The following is a 21,602-nucleotide window of genomic DNA, read 5'->3' as shown; positions in this document are numbered from 1 at the left end:
AATGAAGCCACGTGCGTCTTAAATAGATGCCAGAGATCACAGTCAGTTTTGAAATTTTAGGGCACCAGCTATCTGCAATGGCACTGCCTGATATGCAGTGTAAAGAGAACAAAGAGGAATGATCTTTTGTTACTTGCTTTTATTTATATTTATTGTAGCCCCTCTCTGTAACACATGCAGTGTGTTTAGAGAGAAACGTCGCTGCCTAAATTGACTTCTTTAGGTACGTGGTTGCTCCACACCCTGAGAAAAATAATCCATTTGCTTGAGAAAGCTGCTGTAGGCAGCCTTATGGTATAGCCTGATTTTTGCCAGCTCTGGCAGGGAACTGAGGGCTATTTTGTAAATTCATCCCCATTTTATGTAGACTTTTGAGACTGGAGCTTTTTTAAGCTTAGCATGTGGCAAGTGGATGTCTGGCTGTCCCCTGGATGGGAGCTCACGGTGTGTGCTGCAGGGGTGACCCACCCAGCCTGCTAGGCCACACAGATCTGCTCAGCCTTGGGGAGATGTGCGTGGGGGTCCCAACAGGGTCTGCTCAGCCTTGGGGAGATGTGCGTGGGGGTCCCAACAGGGTCTGCTCAGCCTTGGGGAGACGTGTGGAGGGGTCCCGAAGGGATTTACAAACAGAACTTTGTGGGTTTGTATGTGGCCCACACGTGTGTGCTAAGAGCTTTGTATGTATCAAAATGAACGTATCTCAGCTCTGCCAGCCCCCTGCCGTCTTCTCCGAGTTTCTTTCATCTAATAACAATATTTATCCACCCAAGCAATAAGTTGAATGTAAGTTGGCTTTATTACTGTAGCGACATGGAACGGTTGGTTGCTGGGTGACCTTGCTTCTGATTTTATGGTCTAGGCCAGCTCCGGCAGCAGAGAGGTGTGGCTACACATTGCACTCTGTTGTCACGCTTCTCCTGATGATCAGAGGTTCAGTGTCCGTGCTCCTACAGTGCCCGGGAAGCTGTAAAGTTTTGCTATTTGTTATGTGAAAACCTGGATCTGCAAGGAAGGTCTGAGAGAGATAAATGACTGACAAGATGAGCTATCAAGGCTTAAAAGAAAGGTCAGGCTCTGTGAAATCCAGCGAGGAAGCGGGATCTGCAACCTTGGATTAGACCAGTGACCATAAAACTGACGCGTGGCTTTCTGCAAGGCTTTCACAAACTGGGATACTAGAGGCTGCATGGTTTGGTTTGGTTTTACCCGGAGGGTGATTTAATGTTTTTCCTTGGAAACCAAAGTTTTGCAACTAACCAGTCATGGAAGAAAATGAAGGAGCAGATATTTTGGAAGCCATCCCTGTCTCTAATGGTCCTTGGTGCAAGGTGAGGACTTCCTCCCCCTGCCCGTGTCGTCCCCATCCCCCGTCTCCCCCCTCCCATTTACAGAAAATGTTACCTCTTTCTGGTGTTTACAAGTGACTTCAGTAACCCATTGCCCTTGGACCAGACTGAACGCAACCTCTGCATCAGCCTTTGTAAACAACTTCAGAAATTCCTCAGAGCAAGGTTGTGCTAAACATTAGAAATAGAAATCAAATGGTAATGTGTGTGGTTAAGCGACTGTCATCCACCTCACTGGCAGTTTCAAATACCTGAGTAACTACAGGTTTCTGTGCTGTGGAAACTACCAAAATAGTTTTCTTAGGCACTTGGAAAATCCAGAAACTTCTTATAATTTTAGCAAAGCTACTGCTTTAAGATTTGCAGGTCAAACGTGTTTAGTACAACCACAGCAAGCATAGGGTAAGATAAGCATTAACTTGGGCAAACAAATTGACAACTTAACTGCATGGAACTCGATGTCCAACAGCAAACTCCTCGTATTCTCCCAGAGCTCACTGGAGAGCATTTAACCTTCCTAATGGGTCAGCTGTGCTTCTTGTCAAATACCGAACAGTGACAGTGACGTTGGCAGATTGTTTTCTGTTTGCTTGTGTCTGTAATTTGATCTCATGTAACAACATTGTCCTCAGTTCACATATAACCACAGGGGCAACTCTGACATCCTGTCTGAAAAAAAAACTTGTTGTTTCCTGTGCTTGAAATTTGAAAGATTTCCAATTTGGACAGGTTAGCATGTTTATATTATTCTCATCCTGTTATATGAAATTAAATTATTAGGGTTTTGGGAGCTGGGCTTTCTACTTCCATTTTGGTTTCTCAAAAAATAGTGGGGCTTTTTTGTCTTCACAAATTTTGGAGTGGACTGGTGGAAGTTTTGCTATTGCCTCTGCTGTGCCAGGATTTCAGTCCAGACATTCATGCTTTGGAGAAAGTCTCTGGGAGATCATGTCAGGAATGTGCCAGTTTAGATTTTAGCTCGGAATTGCCTTTTCTTGATAGGTGTTACTGGAAATTAAGACAGAGAACTTAGGAAACTGGCAATCTGCAAAATAAGTTTCCCACTTGTTAAAAAATACACAGAAATGTGTGTATCTAATGAAAACATGTTTGGTTTCAAGAGCTGGTCAAGCCAAAGAAAAAATCACCTTGTCCTGTTGGAACATCTGCTCAGCATTGATCTCCTGTTGCCATCTCCCACAGTACTGCCCAGCCAGTTGTTCTCACTAGTGCTTAGGGTCCTTCACTTGAGTATCTCCAACAAAAATATGCATCACTCTTGCATTTTCTGTTTGCTATTTTTACTGTTTACAGAGTTGGATAGTCAGTTAAAAGGCAGAAGAAAGCAACACTCAAACAAAACCCCCCAAAAAAAGTAAAAAGGGATGAAACAATGAGAGCAGTTTGTAAACATTGAGGCTGAAAATTATTCACCCCAAATATTTGGCAAGTGGGCAACAATAACAAAATACATTCACAGAACTCTAGACCAGTTGCGATCAAAACGTCTGTGTTTTCATAGTATATATTACTCATCTCGGATCCTGATTTCTGTGGAGGCGGAGAGTTAGAAACTGATTTCTGGAAGTAGTGTGCAGCTGTACCCCTTGCTCAGTCAATTTTTTCTACATCTGCAAGTGTGCCTTGTTTCAAGGATATTGGCACTTATTTAGACACCAAGCATTGAGTTCATGGGAGCCTGGACAGGATGCATGGTTGTGGCAGGAGAGAATATATCGAATAATAATATGCACTCTCTCGTGGCCTAACAGTTCACAGAATTGGTGAAGCTTTACATACCACTGTTTCATGGCTTATAGAATATGGTTTTCCTTCTGTAAACCTGGGATTTTCTAGTTTTTCCTTTTAAAACTGAAAAAAACTTCTCCCCTGGGAAAAACCTAGAAGATTTTTTCAAATTTTAGTTACATTGATTGCAGTCTTAACAATTTTACTTCAATGTGATAGCATATTTTTCTCAAAAAAATATTGAGAAATAATATTGATAATAGCTCATTAACCAGCCGTTCAGCAACTGCCTTCACATTTTTTTCAAGTGCAAATTTGTGTTTGCAAATAATTTTGCATCTTATTGTGGGTACAAATGTTGCTCATTAGAACCCCTTTGTTGGCATCCCAAAATGTGGCAATTGAAGATCCAGCTACAAATGTTTGTGTTTGTGTTCCTTGTCTTAGTGTTTAGTTTAAGGAGGTTCAATCTTGTTTCGAGATGCAAGTGAAAGTGTGTTGATGTCCTTTTTATTTGTGTTTATTATAAAATCACAAAATATCGTCATTTTCTGTAAGGAGACTGGGGAGCGCTCGTGCTGTGACTCAGCACAGAGACGTGCAGGCGGGCTGGCTGGCACCAGCGCCAGCAAGGCCTTGCTTTCATAGAATTTTAAATGCACTTGTAGGTTTTTAAATAAAACGAAGCTAGTTAGTTATTAACTTGCAGAAATATCTGATTTTAGAGAACTGAAGATTACAAAACAAACTGGATTTTCACCAGCTCCTGAAGGGCAAACAGTACACTGCATCGGGCGGGGGAGGCAGGGAGAATTTGCCTCCCTGCCCTGTGTTTGTGTGAAGCTTTTTTGCTCTCATAGTACTTGATGTAAATGTTAATTAGCACTCGGGGGGAAATGTGTTAACAAATGTACCTTTGACACAGGTCCACAGCTACGCTTTGCTCTGTAGCTGCAGGCTGGAAAGGTTAGCTGGCATGGTAGCTTGTGCTGCTTTTGAGGAAACCCTTCAAATGGGAGTTGAGTGGAGACTGCTGAACACTTGGGCTCTGCCTGCTCTGCTGCAGCTCAGGCTGTGCTTGCTGCTCTGCAGATGCGCCACGTAAAATGTAAGCACTTGTAAGAAATAAGAGCAAACTCCTAGAAAAGGGATACTTCTAGCCATGAACAGTCTGCGGTTAAGTCTGCCTGGGCTATGCCTTCCATGTGATGAGTTAAAAACAGTGTCTTGACTTAGCACAGACTTCATGGCAAAAACTGTTCCTTCTCCCTCCAGTGCTGATCTTGATTAGCAATAAATATGGGTGGTAAAGTCATTACTATAAGCTGTTAGAGTAGAAGGGCAACAGTAATGCATTCATAAACACATTTACCTCATCACTGCACTTCTTTCCCTTTCCATAAACAGCAGGTCAGAGATTCAGAAATGGAAATAATTTGCAGGGTGGGATTTTTCAGCAGTGTTCAAACCTGCCTTAACTCAGGTTAACATACGGATATTGTGGTGGTGTCTGGCCAGATTAGTTCCTGAACCTGCCATGACTTCTGTGAAAACATACGCAGAGCTACTTTTCAAGATTTGGCTTGTTTAACTGTTCGTTGCTGTGCAGTATCAAATCCTGATTTCTCCCTGATGAGGAATAGCTCATTTTTAAGATGCTTACAGTGAGAAAAGTCCAAGGTTATGAGCAGCTCTCTGGAAACGACATCGGTAATTGCAGACCAGCCCCTTGCGAGCCTGGTCTGGGATTTGTACGAGCAATGGCAAACCCTGCAGTGTGAGAGTGCCTGTGCCTCTAGGAGCAAAGGGCAGCACTGCTGTTGGCAGTCCTCCCCTTCCCTGGAGTCTGATGTCTTGTGAAGGATGCTGGGGTTACAACACGTCTCTTAATCAGCTGGTCTGACTGGGACACCCCTCTTGCGTCTCCTTGCAATGTGTTCTTGCAAAGTTTAAGGCTACCTTAAACATTTTTCCCTTCATGTAAAATGCTTTCTTTCTGATTTTTATGGTCCTGTGGGGGGTTCCAGGCCTGTGAGCCGACTGTTGCTGGTGTGGGGCCATCAGCCTCTGTTTCAGAGCTGACACTGAGGATTTTCAGAGACTTCAGCAAGGAGGACAAGGGTGGGCAAAACGTGGGCCAGCATGTGCCTGGGTAAGGGGTGGCCCACATGGCATGGTGCGGGCCCCCCAGGCAAGCCTGACCTGTAAGTCAGCCATGGAGAAGCACCGCTGCTTCCTGCTCACACATCTCCAGGTGGTGGGAGCCAGGCTGCACAGATTGTACTTGGGCTGCCTGTCTCAGCCGTGCCTTCAGCTTGGCTTTGCCCGTCGCCCGTGGTCTGGGGCAGCCGTGGGGTGGTTTTCTGGCCGAGGGAGTTCATGTGAGCACTCTTATTTTGAAGTGCAGGTGAAAGAAACACCAATCTTCTCCACAGTGGGAGATCTCCTCGCTTTGAATCGCTGCTAGATAAATGTGGCCTTGACTCGGTAAAATATGTGCAAAACTACTGGATGGAAGCCCTCTGGCACAGTACTGTACAAGGATACTGCTGCTCAGGAGGAGAGTTTTATTATGTTTCACACTGCTCCTCTCCTTGCCTCTGCAGGGAGCCCCACCTGAGCAAACAGCCCCCCAGCTGCGGTCACACCGAGCTGCCCAAACCTACTGCGCGGCGAGGCACCGAGCGGGGATGGGGGGCTGCGAAGGCACCCACCACCCCACGGCACAGAGGCGCCTGAGCCTGCCCCGGAGCGTGCTGCTGCTCTGTTGATGCCATCAGTCCCTCCGTGCACATGGCTGGATTTTGGCCTCATCCTGTCAGCCCATGCAGTGGTGACAGAGGTCAGACCTGAGCTACGCTGGTTGGTGCTGTGGATGTGTTAACTTGCTTTATTAAGAGTGTTGGGCTGGGTTAGAGTCAGGCCCCGCTCCTCCTGAAAAATTCGGTGTGGGGGATGCTGGGCGCTGGGTTTGGCTGCCTACAAGCACTGGTACCTGGCATGCTGCCTGTGACACAGGTTTTTCCTAAGGCACCAGGGCCTGAGATCCCTGCTCAGGCCTATTTCTGCTTAAAGCCAAGTGCTTTCACCCCGAGAAGGCGTGCGGCAGGGCTGTGCGGCAGGGCTGTGCGGCAGGGCTGTGCAGGGCTGTGCAGGGCTGCGCGGCGGAGCAGCGAAGCCCCAGCAGACAGACACCTCCTTCCCCTGTGGGCCGTGGCACGAGGTGTCTCTGCCTCCCCCCAGCCTGCCCCTGGCCCTGGGAGGAGATAGCATGTGCCACCTCCAAAGTCATGCTGGGGGAGAGGTCACAACCAGACTGCCTGCTTCCGTGTCCCATGGTGGTGGCAAAAGACAGAAGTTAATTTTTATTAAACCAATTCTTCTGTAAGTAGCCCCCCTCCCCCAACTGCAATTAGTCTTCTCAGCTGTTATATTTCTGCCATTGGTTTCTATATTCATAAATTCTTGTCTGCAGAATTTTAGCAAAAATAGATATACCAGTCAGCAACTGTCCAAGATCACATAAAAATTGAAACTTTAAGGACAACAGTTCCACCCACAGGGCTGTCTATCTGACTGGCTTTGGTTTTAGCTCTTTTTCACTCCTCAGCACCCAGCCCTGGGTTAAAATTCAGCTCAAGACACACGCAGACCTGTCTCAGGTTTTGATAACTTGTTTGCTGTCTAACTCAGCAATGATCTGGTTCTCACATTCGAATAAACTGATCACCCAGCAGGAACCAGACTTCTGCCTTTTTGAACAATGAATGTTGCTTTAGTTGCTTAAAAGGAAAACACACAAGAAATGCAGAATTCTTGTTGACCCAACAATTGAAAGAAACATCACAACATTCCCTGAATCAACAGATGGCAATTTTCAAAACAAAATCTGAAAAGCAGCCAGAAGCTTATAAGGCAGGACATGACACTACGGCCAAAAGGAGACCTTGAATCTTCCCTGCCTGAACTGTGGGGACGAGCTGGGAGCTTTGTCTGACGTTAGCTTGTGTCTCAGAAGAGCAGCTTGTGCATGAACCTACCTGCATTGCAGTTAGGAAATTTAATTATTGTTTCCACAGTAGCCCTCGCAGAGTACCCTCTGCATGAAATATGCGTTCATACGTGATATGTCCCATAATTTTTTTATGTTTCCGCATATGGAGTTAAGGTTAATGTTCCATACGCTGTGGACAAATAGTAGTTGCCATGGGTACCATAGCCTTGAATTTCCCATCTCCTGAGTGATTAAATTCCCCACCTTAATTTTACTTTATTGGTTTATTTCTGTAACTCCTTATTTCCTTGGTTTGCTCTCCTTGAGAGAGGAAAGCAGGACATTTCACAGGCTGCTTATATCTTCTCAGGCTTTTGCATTTTGCGCGCCAGTTTCGGGGGAAATTGTGGGTGTTTTTTCACAAGGTATATCGAACAGTGGGAAACACACTGGAGTGACGCCCATCACCCCAGAGGTTATGTGAGCCCTGGGCTCTGCAGTGGATACCCCGACTTCTTAAAGCCTCTGCTGCTGGAGAGCCCGCAGCCTTGCTGGGCAGCCCACTCCAACGCTTTGATAGCTTCGGCACTGAAGCGTTTCTTCCTGCTGTGCTGTCTCCAGGCTGCGTGAGCCTCCTCTTCTCCTCCACAGTAGCCTAATGCCGGTAACAGCCAGAGCAAGCGGCCACCCCGCCTGCTGGGATTCACATCGGGAATCTCAGGAGGAATCTGATGGGGCTTGAGAGTTTTTGTCTCAGGTCCTATGATAACAAAAGGGCTACATTTCTCTGATGGGATCTGGGGGCCTTCGCAACACTGCTAGCTGCTCTCTCAGTGCCTTACAAACTGTCCAGGTGTTTAGGTTTATTCCATAATCCTAGCCCTCCATGAAATGGCATAAAATAATATTGAAATGGGAACCACAAGCTATAAAAACATAGCTCTAGTTGGTAAGTAAAATGAATAAGTAGCTGTTAAATGCAAAATGAAAAGGCATAAAAGGACACTGAGAACTTTTGCTGTTTAATCTGAAGTGTTCTATAAATAAAGCTAGGTTGCTACATATTGACAAAATTGGTCACCCCTAATTTAAGGCATGTCATAGGCAGTGGAAAAAGTGTCCTGTAGACCTGACTAATGTGGGTGGAAATAGAGAGCAATTTGGAAAAGTAATGATATAATGCCAGCATTGTAACTGCAGACCCTGCACGCTGGACGTCAGTGCCGTCAGCCGAATAGCACTTTTCTCCAACAACCATTTATGGTAATTGAGGTCTATTAACTGACACTGTTTACTTTGAGGTCATGATAATTAAAGCTAGAGTGTCATCTGCATTGTAATTAACATGCTCCTCTGCAACTAATTCGTTCTGACAGTATAGATTAATGATGGTAAATGACCAGCAAGGATTTATCATGAGATTATTCTTCATTCTACAGGCTGCCTCAGACAATTACAGGAAGGGATTGTTAAGTTTAGGCTATTGTCCTGGTGTAATCATGCATGTTCATTCTTAGCTTTGTTTTGATGTAAAACCCATCCAAGGCTTCGTAAAGACTCAGTTATGGTCTCTAACAGGCTGAGCCACACTCGAAAATGAGGGAGAGGGAGGCACAGGCTGCTGATACTGCTTGGATTTTTCAGTATCCCAGTGCTTGTAGTCCCTGCTGGTATCAGTAGGAGCTGGGACTGGTCAGTATTTCTGCAAATCAGATGCTTTTGCAAATGTAATTCTGTTGGGAGGTTGGGCAACAGGGTCAGCTGTGCAGTGAGGTGCCTATCTGGGGCTGGGCAGCCTTGTCTGCCAGCAGTGCTCTTCACCCGTGGCAGTGCTGAGGTCTCCTGGCACCTTGGGGAGGAAGGACCTTTTCCTCCGAAGCGTGCTACAGGGCCGTGGTAACTCAGCAGTCCTGTCTGCCAAGAACTGCCGTGCATCTAAGCAATAGCCTCAAGACTGGGCAGTATTTTGAATGACCGAAACACACTATACACAGGAGATGCCCCCACAAAACGAAGGCACTGAGTTCCCTGCAAGCTTAGAGCCTCAGGGGGTTTCACTAGTCCGGCTTGCAAAATCTTGACTTTCAAGCCAAACCGGTCACAGCCTGGGGGACAGCACCATGTCATGCTAAGAAGAAAGTAATGAAAAATGATGTAAATGAAATTAATTTTTCCAAAGCATATAAGGCACTCAATCTCTGGTTACTTCTTGCAAAAAGTAGTTTCCTCGTTGCCTTTTCTTATAATAGCTTCGTTGTGTACACAAGGACTTAACCTGGCTTATTTAAACTGCATCACATATTGCTGCAAGAATACCTGATTAACAAGATGATCAAAGTGTGCTGTTCCACGTGTCAATCAATAGGAATTAATATGCAGGAGCCTAGTCCAAATATGTGAGATTATAATGGAGATTTGGTTTTCTTTGTAGTGAAGTGTTGCTGTGTGAGCAAACAAGTGCTAATATGATGAGCTGAGCTCCACTGCCTCCCCTCCCTAAGGCTGGCATTTTTCTTACTCCTTGCCTGTTCCCCCATTTGTACCAACCCCGACCACCCTCTTAGGTGCAGTGAAGCTCCTTCGTGTTTGCAGCAGAGGTCTGTGATTTTTTCTTATAAAAAGAGGTGAAACGGCGGTGTTGCACAAATGCATGGCAGTGGTATTTTACCAGCAGCCGCCGTCTGAGTGTGATAGGGGTTGGCATTTTCCCCTGATGCATGCACAAGCCCTGTCCTGGGAATTAGGCTGCAAATCAACTCCCATAGCTTGCAGCAGGTACGGATCACAGGCCTAACCATTTATTCCTTAAAACAGATAGGGCGCACAGAGGATTTGAGTTGACCACATAGTCAAGGGAAAGCAGTTGTCCAGATACCTCTTCTCAGCCAGACCCTGGCTTGCTTTTCCTTGCAGACGAGGTGGGCCAGAAGGAAACTAGTGAATGTAGCCTCTGGGTTGAATGGGCTGATTCCTGCATGACTACGATAAGGACCTCTGGCAGAACGCACAGCAAAACAGCTTCTCTCTAGTGGCACAGTAATGTGCTGCAGTACCAGGAACAGCTTGTTTTGGGTACAGAAGGTGACTTTGTGGGCTCTGTTGCACCCTGTGTGCCTTGCTTTTCCTTTTTGCTCCTGACAGGAGCAAAGGGAAGGTGAGGAGAGTGGGATGATGGAGTTAAGAAAAAAGCCTGCAACCAACCAAGCAACTAACAACTGAAAAGAATTGGGGATTTTGAAATGTACTTCTTTTAACTGTCAGGATGAGCATTTTCTTAATAAGAGTAGTAAAAGCCTTAATAATTTTTCTTCAGGAAAAGTTTGCTGGATGGGAACATTTTGACCAGCTCTATCAGAGACTGATATACTAAGAGGAATCAGAGGTTTGTTTAGCAGATAACTCCAAGATTCTTAGTCTTAAAACAGGTAGATTGTCCCCTGGGCCCAGCCTACCTCGGCAAGAGCAGTTTTATAGTTGAGCAGGTCTGCTGTGCACCATGAGGTCACCCCGCCAGGGTCCCAGGCACAGCAGGCTAACGAATGTGCCTGGAACGTAGACGGGCGGGCGGCATGGAGAGAGCACCTGGCCGCCACAAAGCCTGCAGGCGCTCAGACCTCGCTTCCCTCTGCCCCCCGGGATGTTCCTGGGGGTGCCCTTCCAACCTCCTGTCGGTCCCACCAACCTCTGCAGCACCTTTTGCAGCGCTGGCCATGAGCGTGCAGTCGGCCAAAGCTGTCAGCAACCCAAATGGAAATGGACTGGAGTCAGTCAGGTGTAGCTGATCCGTTGGCGTCGTGTGCTCCCACACCAGCCCAAGCACAAGGCTTAACTGCAAGTGGGTTTAGTGTTTATAGGAAAATATTGCTCTGCTTTGCCCGTATGGCCCTGGGGACGCTAGCTTGATCCTGGTGGTGGCTGGTTGTGCAGCGGTGCTCCTTCTGCTACTTCTCTCTGCTCTCTTCTGAACAGTTTCTCTTCTACCAGTAACCACACAGGATGGGTAAATAGATCTGGAGAAACAAGGAAGGTGGCGGAAGAATGAAAAAGCAGAAACACCTCTTCTTTTTTCTTTTTCTTTTTTTTAATATTTTTTTTGTGTGTGCTTCTTCTTTCCCCTTGAAACAAAATCTATTGGGAAATGGGTGTATCTGAACTGTCCCTCCTTCCCCAACCTCAGAGAGATGGTGACGAGGTGGCTTTGGCGGGGAGGAGCATGTGGATGAAAGAGGAGGTCTCTGGGGCATCATGGCCATGGAAACACACAAAGTTGGCATTAGTGTTTGTTATTGTTGGCTGCAGAGACGCCTGCTTTGCACCTTCAGCCCTGCAGAAACTGGGGTACATCTGAAAGGGCTTATCAGCTTTGCAGTTTTCCCCCTGTGAGTAAGAAAATAGGGGCCGGGAGCAGAGCTGGATGAATGGTAAGTTTTTTTGTTTGCTCTCTGATCCCTCCCTCTCAAATATAAAAAATAAGCAGAAGTCTAATGAAACTAAAAGCAGAGGTTCCTTTGGAGAAAATTGACAGGGTTTAGGAGGACAATTCTTAAATTTTGCAAATTGTTTTTATCCAGTCCCAAACAGAATGCCTCATGTTGCTTTATAAGCTGTATATTTTTGTCCCCTTTCATTCTGGAAAAGGAAAAAATCAAACCCAAACCATTTCATTTAGAAAATACCAAAGCAAAACATTTCAGAGAATCATAGAATAGTTGAGGTTGGAAGCGACCTCTGGAGATCATGTAGTCCAACCCCTCTGCTCAAAGCATGTTTGGGTATGCTATACATTTCTGTTTTGAATTTTTGTCTGTATTCACAATAATTTCGCAAATTTGGCTTGAATTTCCAAACAGACCTGGTACCTCACAAATTGTATTTTGGGGGTCAGCTTAATACTTACTGATTTTTTTATTCTCTTAGGCTTCTGTTTGGGATATCTATGTCCTTTCTGCGAGGCTGGCAGTGTCTTCAGACTCCATATACGTAGTGTTTCCCATATGTCATGGATTTCACAGAGCTCCTCTGTTCTTCTTCTACATAGTTTATATAGCCTACAAGTGTCTGACTTCATGTTTGCTTATTACAGCACACTTCTTACTTGTGACTTAAAAAGATGTGGACACTCATGGGAGCAAAACATCAGTACTTGTTATGAAAATTAGTAATATACTGTCTGGTTGGCTTCCTACCTATGCCCATACATAGAATCATAGAACCATTTAGGTTGAAAAAGACCTTTAAGATCATCGAGTCCAACCGTAAACCCAACACTGCCAAGTCCACCACTAAACCATGTTCTTAACATCTCAAAATGCTGATCCATGTCTGCCAATGATTTACTAAAAGGACAAAGTAGTATCTGTCATTTATCCACTAACTTTTTTTGGCCAGGTTTAAAAAAAAAAAGGGGGGGGGGGGGGGAGGGGAGGGCCCAGAAGAAGGACTGATATCACATAAAGAGCAGCTGATGACCCAGAAAAATGAATGGCTAGGATGCTTCAGACCTGGATGTCCCCTGAAGTTTACACAAAGCCTAATAAAAGGTTGTGTTGGGAAAGTAATTTGTTGGTGCCCACGACAGGGTCACCCATGTGCCTGTGGGGTTTGGCACCTGCATTCTTACCAGCTGGGGGTGAATGTGCAGAGCTGCCATTTTGGCAGAGATTTTTAATGATGATTGGTGTGATTTGGACACTGGCTGGAGCAATAAAATTGGGTTTGTTACTTTTGTTGTCATGAGGTGCTGTGGACAGGACTGAGGAGCTGTCTTCCACATCTGTATGCTAAGTGTGTGAATGTAAAGCTCATGTAAAGGAAACCTTTACGCTTGCTTCCAGTACAGCATGAAACTTGTCCACTCTTTGTGAAATGGAAAGACAATAATGGCTCTGTCAGAAAATGCAGCTCAGCCCTCCTTTTTTTTTTTTCTTTCTTCCTTCTATCAAGGATTTTAATTTCCTTTTCTGCCTTTTCTTACTGCACATCATAAAACTGGGCTAAAACTCAGGGGTTTCTTTACAAAACTATTCCCTCATGCTTTCAGCTGGAGCAATTTTCCAGCATTTACATGAGCTCACATAATGTTAGTCTGACTCTAAATAAGATTTTCCAGAGTTGGCTGAAGGTTTTGGCTTAGTTCTAGAATAAACTGTTTCGGAAAACTTTCTGGAGTGGATTCTGGATAACCTGGCACCATTTCAAGGATTAAAAAGTCATGCATAATTCACCTTTCAAAACACTCAAGGCTTTTAAATTTCTCACCCCAGAAAATATCTTACTTCTCATCAAACATCAGCTGTTTCCAATTGCTTCATTCTATTTTGGTCACCTATTCTCTTTTTTCCTTCCCATGCATGACTAAATATCTCCTCTAAATCAACTTGAAGCAATTCGTTTTTCCATTCATCCATTTGGTTCTGCTGGTTTCTTTCGCCGTTGGAATGCTCCATGAATGTCATACATTGAAGGAGCAATATCATCTGTGCAGTCCTGAGTGCGGGAGTACTTGGCACCAGTTCTGCAGCTTAATATGTGAAAGACACAAAGACAGCTGCCAGTTTCTGCGTGTTTTAACTGGTTTAGTTTCTGCAGCTCTGAGCAGAAATGCTGAGGCCGTGGCAGCCACACACAACAGCATGATACCCAGGTCCGTGGTCTCACGGTGAGGATGCCAGCTCCTGAACCAGTGGGACTAATTCTGTCTCAGCCCAGCACTAAGCTCAAGCAAACCAGCCCTTTTGAGAGTCAGGCACACTCTGCCTAGAGGCCAGGCCACGCTGCTCCAGCTGTGCTGCTCGTGAGTTATTCCTGAGCTGTCTCTGTGCAGCGCTTGGCTGATGGTTTGGATGTGCTGGCTTGCTCAAAGCAACGGCACAGGCATCTGTGTTCTCTTGCCTGGTGTGGCTGTGGTATAAGAAATAGGCTACATTACATGTAGGTGACTGGATCTCCTGTTAAAAGTGCAGTGAGGTGCATGCCACATTCTTATGTGTCCGTGCAAGTCCTGCATTGAACTTCAGTGACCAAAGAAGTGTTGCTGCTTCGCAGTCTGGCCAGCTCTGCAGCACCTAAATGCAAACTTGCATTTGCCTTGGTGTGTGTAGCTGGCAAGCACATGTGCTGCTCTTCAGTAACCTTGTTTTGTTGCCTTGTTTTGTTGATACCTCAAATCAGAATGAAATTTCTCCAACCTTTGATCTCTTGTATAATATACAAACATCCACCAGATTTCTGATCAATGCATATGTGACACATGCATTTTGCTTTCAGTTGACAAACACAGAAGCTGAAATTATTCAGAAGAAATAAATATCAAGGCCAAGCATAGGAAAGGGTTTGTTTTATTTTGCGTTTCTTTTTTGGGTGAAGAAAAGAATATGCTGGAGACAGATTTGACAAAGTGAATGATCCAGGTTTTCATGGCAATTGCATCCCGTCTCTAGCTGCTGTAGTCATGGCTGATCTAAGCTACGCTGTGTGCTGTGAGGGAAGGAGTCGGGTTCAGGCCTGCCAGAAGGCCCCAAGCACTAAACCTTTCTGTCCAGAGTGGGATATGTAAAACTACAGTTCCCCAGGATTGCCGCCAAATGACTAATCTTGGACACTTTCAGGCATTCCAGCATGTCTGGTTAGTGGTTGCTCTAGCCATCCTATCGTGTTTTTGGGAACCAAATGTCTTGCACGCTAAAGCAAGGTGCATATTATACAAGGGGTGCCTATAATGGATTCAGATAGAGTTAGTAGCCAGCACACAGTGGCTTTACATCAAAGATAACCATGTGAAGAGGGAGCACTGTGTATGTATCAAAGCCAGAGACACAGGGGAATCAGACCCCTTTCTACATAGTTTACTTAGGAGTCATGCGAAGGGGAGGGATAGGAAGGAGAGATTTTTAAACACTGAGTGAATTAATTAGTTCATCAACTTCTGTTTTCATTTCCATGCAAGTGACAACTACCTGTCATGGCCAGAGGTGAGCTAACGAGACAGTGCTCTGCAGTAAGCCACTGCTCGGACAAGCATTGCATTATTTACAGTAAAAAAAAGCTCATGTTTTCTGCAGAGAGATCCCAAGCTCATACACTACTCTGTTCCATAACCTTGCCTGTCCAATTTACTAACGGACTCCCTAAAACTGGACTAACTGTGGTGAGGTTCACAGAGCTGTCTCAGGGCATACTCCAATGGGCATTCAAACATCATGTTATAGGATTTGCCTTTTTGTTTAAGTTGCAACCTATATTTCAAAAATCACTATATGCAGACACTGATCACCTAATGTACATAGCTTGAATGCCTAAATGTAGCCAGTACATCTGCCAGAGGCTACTCCTAGTTCATGTGAATGCTCCTTGGGGTTTCACTGTACCTCTTACTTCAGTGATAAATTATTGGGGTTTCCAAAGGTTAATCATAAGTGCTCTGCAGAGGAGATGTCCTGTCCAGATAGCATGGTTTCCTTTTAATTGTCTTTTTAAATCTAGCTTTGTTATTATACTGTGGGGTAACGGGCCAAAGGTGGCACTGTGCAGGCTGTGTGGATGAGAGTTAGTTGTGCTACAAGATTTTCCTTTTGATTCTGCTTTTTCATCTAAACACTCCTGACTCCTTTCTCCCCTTATATGGAAGCCCTTTGCCTCGTATCTCCTGTTTGCCATCAGTGCTTGATGGGCTTGATCGGGTCACAGTACTCGCCTGTCTGACTGAGACAGCACGGGTAGCCGAGAGGAATGAGCTGACCTCCGCTGCAGCCGGTTATGTGAGAAGGTGGCCATGCACCGGTGAAATCGGGCTCCCAGCCCCAGCTAATACACAGCATTGCCGTGTCCTTGTAGGTAACACTGAATCTTCTTATAAATGTGTTAAATTTTGTGGTTACATGAATCTATTGTCTTTGCGGAGAATTACAATTCGTAACCTGTTGTACCAGTGCAAGAAGCTGTTGTCATGTTCTAACGTGTTCCCCTAAAATACCAGGTGTTTACACAGAGGAGGCTTAAAAGCTCTTTGTCAGGGTCCATCCACCCTGGCTAGCTAAGCCCAATTTTAAACTCATACAGCTCAATACTCATGAAACACACTTTAAAAGAGGACTGAATCGCTGCTGTAAGTGGGAAGAATTAAGGGGGGTTGATGGCTGTGGATGCCACCCAGCAGTTCCCTGACTGGCTGGCCAGGATGTGGCAGGGTTGGGGATTGTCCCCCTGAACGCTGTGTCCAGGGCAGTGCAGCGAGCCATCCCAAGCGTCGGACAGCCCGCTCGGTCCTCCTGGCTGCACTCTGCACCAGGAAGGGGAGGGAGCGCTCCAGCTGCATCCGGCACGTCTGTCTGGCCACAGGAGGCCCTTGAAGTACAGAACAAAATAAATTCCCTCAACCCTAGCAATTTTCTCCAAAGCGGATCAGCAGGCGGCAGGCCTATGTTCTGTGGCTTGCAGCGGGCATTGGTGAGTGTCCCAAGATGCCTGCGTTTTGATGACTATATCCCAGAGACATGTCTCTGGTGTTTTCCTCTGCCCACAGACAACATTGGAAAGACATCACATAGAGGAAATGTTCTCCAAATTATCTCCAATGGCTTCAGTGGAGTTGCTTCTGATCCCAGAGCTCCTTGTCTGGGTACCAGCATCTGAGCACTCCAGGCGATTTGGCTGCAGTGAGCCATAAGCAGGCTGGGAGAGACCCTGCCAGCACACCTCTGTGCCTGTTGCTCATCTCACCAGAAGTGCTGCTCTTGAAGTCCTTCTTGAATAGGAATCCAATTGTTATGCAGAAAATGCCAACAGTTCAATGCTCAAACAAGAATTAGGAAGCCTTTTAAATCAGCAGAGTTAAGAAAATAGATGGAGGTGAGAACTGGTTCCTTGTACAGCTGCAGGGAGGTTCTCTGTGGGTTTCTGAGCTTCCCTAGAAATGTCATGTTATTCCCCGTATACGAGTCCGATAATGAGTAAGCCCACCGCACGTCTCCCCAGCTCCTTTTCTGCAGGGGTTCCCATTTGTAACACAGCTGGGAGACATTCCTTTCTAGGGGCAAACCTGCTCTGCTGAATGTCGTCTCACTTGACTGTTACTAGCATTTTCAGGATAAATTGACCATCAGAGAATGGTCAGAGAAGACCATCAGCTCTTAAATAACTGTCAGAAAGTTGTTGTGTTTAAAGCCTTCCAGATGATCATTAGACAGTTCAAACCCGTGGCTGGCACCAAGCGGGTTTTTGCTGGTGCTGACCAAGATGTGCTAACTCTGGGAGAGGCAAAGCTTTCCTGCGGAATCATAGGTTATGTTAGAAGTACTTTAAGAATATGGAATTTTACTTGGCTATATTAACTATCTTGAATATATGACTTCCCAGAAACCACTGGAGTTTCAAAAGGTGGATACTGTGGCGAAGGGGCTCAGATTGCAGCCTTACTTCCAGGCAGTGACAAACACTTCCTAGGTGACTTAGGGCAAGTCACTCAATTTATATTTTTGCATCTGTAAGGAATTAGAATCATAAATCAACTAATTGTGATGTGTTTCAGTATGTCTGTGATAGGGCCATATAACTTCAGATAAATCTTATTTTTATTTGCTGCTCAAGAGATAAAAGAAAGCAGTATAGCAACTGTTCTAGAAGAAAGCCAAGGTTTCTGTAATCTCTTAAGTTCTTTTTTCACTGAAGCAGTTAACAAAGCTTGGATGCAGTGTATTCTGATGTGCATAATTTAGCTGAACACTTTGAATTCTTTTAGTTATATGGCTCCGGTCTGTCTGTTTTTGTTTTACCTTTTTTCCACTGCTGAGCTCCGTAATTGCTCCTTTTAGCCACAGTCACCTAAGGTCAGGCTGTACCTTGCTAAGGAGCCGAACTGCAAACAAGGCTAACTAAATCACGTGTCTCCAGCCCATTCCTGTTATTAATCGTCCCAAGTTCTGGGCCTAGCACTTGGCAGAGCAACAAAAGTAAACTTTTTATCAGAAGTTCACAGTCTCCTCCAGTGGAGGATGAGCGGGGTAGTTCCTATCTTTTTTTTAAGAAGGTTTTAATATGGGAGCTACCTCAAATTTATTTCAATAATGAAGAGGGAACAACTGTATTTGAAGACCAGTGTTTGTGCAGTGTGAATTTAGTCTGATAAAATTATGTTTCACTTCCCAAAACATCTTTCAGAGTGCTTGCATTAGTAAATGTACTGTCATTTTAACAAGTATGGTGCTGGCTTTAAGCTGATGAGAAAATGGCCAAAGTACGTGCAGTTTATACTCTGACAGGAAGGTATTCTAGGTACATGAGGGAAAATGCTTACAATATATTTATGTTAAATAGACTAATACTTCTGAGACACAGGGTGAGGAGTTACTCAGCATGCTTTGGAATGGCTTGTTGTGTTCAGGCGTCCCCCAGAGTCGCTGTGACAGCGTGCAAACTGTTTTGTTTGGTACTGGAGTGGTAGAGCCCTGCAGCCCAGCTGAGTCTTCCTGTGATCAACTGTTGAATAAGAAGTAGCGGCATCCACAAAAAGTCCATAAAATATAAAGCAGAAATGATTAGTGTTTGACAGAGAGGAAAGGGAGTTCAAAGAATGCTTCTGCTGAGGGCTGGAGATTGTAATGACATCCACACACCAGAAGAGCAACATCTAACAGCAGCCTGCTTGCTTAGAAATAGCTGAACTGTATTATCACCTGCAATGACATTGAAGTGTAGTTTCCAAGACTGTATCCCTAGTAGATTGCCCTAAACAATTCTGGGGAATTTAGCACATCCATCTCTTCCTCTAATAGGCAAAATCTTTAGGACTAACAGGAAGCTTTTAAAAATGTGGCTAATGCTGTGTTAAGATTAATTTTGCAGCATTGTGCTAATGTACAAGAAACTGAAACTAAAGGCAGTGAACAGAAGTGCAGGTGGCTGATCTAATGGAGTTCTTTGTGCTAATGAAAATGCAAAACTACAATAAACGGCCAAATAAAGAAAAGCAAATCTGATTTAAAATTATCTTAGTTTGCCTAAGTGCCATGTTGTGACCACGAAGGAGACCTTTAAGAGGGATTCTGGGTACTAACCTCACTGCATTGGAGATATGAAATCAGCAGGTGTGAAAGTCTGGGGGTTCTTGGAAAGTAATCTTGCGGTGAGAAAATGCCTCCTGTTTGACCAGCACTAAAAGCCTGTGACTGAGGCTTGAATCAACAAGCTATTAAGGGCTGCATGAGGTGATGCCACCGTGCTGCTCAGGAGGAGCTGTAAGCTCCTCCCAGTGCACCTGCCCAGGATGCTCCAGCAGCCCTGGCTGTATTTTAGGGTCCTTTGTATCCCAGAGAGTCACCTTTTGGGGATGTCTCACTTCTTTCTTCACCACTGTAAGGAACACCCAACGCAGCTAGCCAGCAAAGGGATAAACAACAATGTGTTTTACAAAGCACATGCAATCAAAGGATCTTACCTAATCCTGTGTGTCAGTGATTTCTGAGTCTCTAATGTTGTAGGTAATTCATACAGTGATGAATATCTCTAACGACCATTATAGGTTAGTGCCTTTTTTCCAGTCTTAAATGTGCAACAACTTGCACTGCCAGTCAGGAAAAGTTTGTATTTCTCTGGTTTGTTTGGTAAAACCAGTGTCTGTGTGAAAGAAATTGATGTATTGTACGCCACATGTACACTTACAGCTTCTCTCCAAGCACAGCAGTTCCAAAAAGCCCTTGTATGCTAACTTTCCCCTGTTGTTTAGCTTATAGTATTAATTAAAACTTGAACAGAAATGCTATGAAGGATGGGGTTTACTATATTGCTTTTTTCTTAATTTGTTTTTCTTTTTGATCATCTGTTACATGTGAGGTAAAATACCTCACAGCTGGACACATAGTTTCAGCTGTGAGATGCCTCCAGTTTTTTTGGGGGGGTGAGTTGTTTTGTTTTGGTTTTTTTGTAAATGGGCAATCAGTTTAAAAATCAAATACTGTTTGGCAATGGGGCCTTGCCCTGCATCCTTTCATTGCTGCTGCTCCAAGGCAGGGGGAAAATTGGGACTGGGCTTTGCCTAGACACTGAACTGTCTGTGTAAGAGACCTGTTATGTCTCCCCTCTCTCCATCTCTGTGGGGCATTCGGTAGAGAGCTGAATGTTGCAGTGCTCAGTCAGTGGCAGGTATGAGTTCAGGGTAATCTGCTGCTATTTTGGGGGGAAACCTGCAAAAGGCAGCGAATGTGTCATGGTGTCCCTCTCCCAAAGCTTCTTAGAAATCCCCCCTAGATGGGGAGAGCGACCCAGGGCAGAGGCCCCAGCAAGGCTTGCCCACCCGTGCATGATGTGTGGGCTAGTTGGGGCACCAAGTGAAAAGTGAGCAAGAAAGGTGGCAGCTCTGGGTGCAGCGAGTGGGGAATAACGCCCTGTGCCAGCCCTAAAGGAGTCTCTGGATAACCGGCAGCAGCTGAGTAGCTGAGTACCACACAGCTGCCAGCACTGCAGCACAAGCCTGCGCACACACTCAACCTGCTGTGGGTAAGCTGAATTTAGAGTGTTATCACTTGCAGTATTTTTCTGGAGTATCTCTGTTTCTCCCCAGTGGAAAACTGATGATGCTGGGATCTGCTGTTGCTGATGAAAACAAGCATGTCTGTGTTTGGAAAAAGATTTTGTAGTGGGGTTATTTCAAGTGTTTTAGAAAGTGTCTTATGTAGCAGATGTCCTTCCTTTTTTTCTTCTCACTTTACCCCTCTCTCTCAAAAGGCTACATAGCTTTTCCCATGTGAATCTATGAAATGGACAGTTACTAACATAGTTTCCTTTTAAAAAGATAATCACTTTAGATCAGATTTTGAAGTCCTCAGGACTATGAGCTTTTTTTTTGAAAAAGTGGTTATTTCTTTTGGTACGTAAGACTGTCAAAGGGAAGATGTGATTTTTAGGTGTTTATACCAGCTGAGCAAGAGGGAAGTGGTCCGCCTGGGGGTCTGAAGAGATGTCGTTTGCATGGGATGATCCTGACCTTCTCAAAGACTCTGATGCTTGCCTAATGAACTTCCAAGAGTGCAAGGAGATGAACACATCTTCCATTGTTTTGTCCATATTGGTTTACTTGTTGTGGTAGTGAATTGAAAAGTGGTTGTTCTGACTTGGTTGTTTTAATCCTTTGCAAAGCTAATCTGTGCACTGGTTTCCTCTGAAACTCCCTGAAACCAGAAGTGTAAACCAGATTAGGGCTGTGGAGAAAGGTGGGTTTACCACTTGTGGCATGTGAGATATAAAGGAAGGAGTGGCCACCACCGAAGTGTGAGGGGCCTTTCTGCAAAGGGCTAGGAAGTAAAACTGTGTATCAAGGAGACAAAGAGATGGGATCACAGCTTATTTCAAGTAAGTGGAGGTTAAAAACCCTCTGAACAGAGGATGAGGAGCCCACTCACTTGGGCACAGTTAAGTGCAGACCCAGGAGATGTTGCCAGGGCGGATATAAACCATGAGATCAGCCTCCCCCAGTTCATCAGATCAGCCCCTGCCCCGTACATTTGGAGTCTCTCATGAGTTTA

The 21,602-nt window shown here is 45.0% G+C and overlaps 1 protein-coding gene across 1 annotated transcript in view; it reads left to right on the top strand.

Annotated features, from left to right (window-relative positions):
- The first annotated feature begins 892 nt into the window (after positions 1 to 892).
- Positions 893 to 21,602, top strand: part of PDE8A (phosphodiesterase 8A) — a 157,350-nt gene continuing 136,640 nt past the window's right edge. Inside the window, exon 1 of the mRNA XM_037394512.1 lies at positions 893 to 1,328. Within this exon, the coding sequence (XP_037250409.1) occupies positions 1,263 to 1,328 (66 nt within the window). The 5' untranslated portion in view covers positions 893 to 1,262. The remainder of the gene's footprint in view (positions 1,329 to 21,602) is intronic.

This window comes from Falco rusticolus, chromosome 7 (genome assembly GCF_015220075.1).
Source record: "Falco rusticolus isolate bFalRus1 chromosome 7, bFalRus1.pri, whole genome shotgun sequence".
NCBI lineage: Eukaryota > Metazoa > Chordata > Aves > Falconiformes > Falconidae > Falco > Falco rusticolus.
Note: the sequence above shows the minus strand (reverse complement) of the source record. Positions and strands in the feature narration are given on the sequence as shown.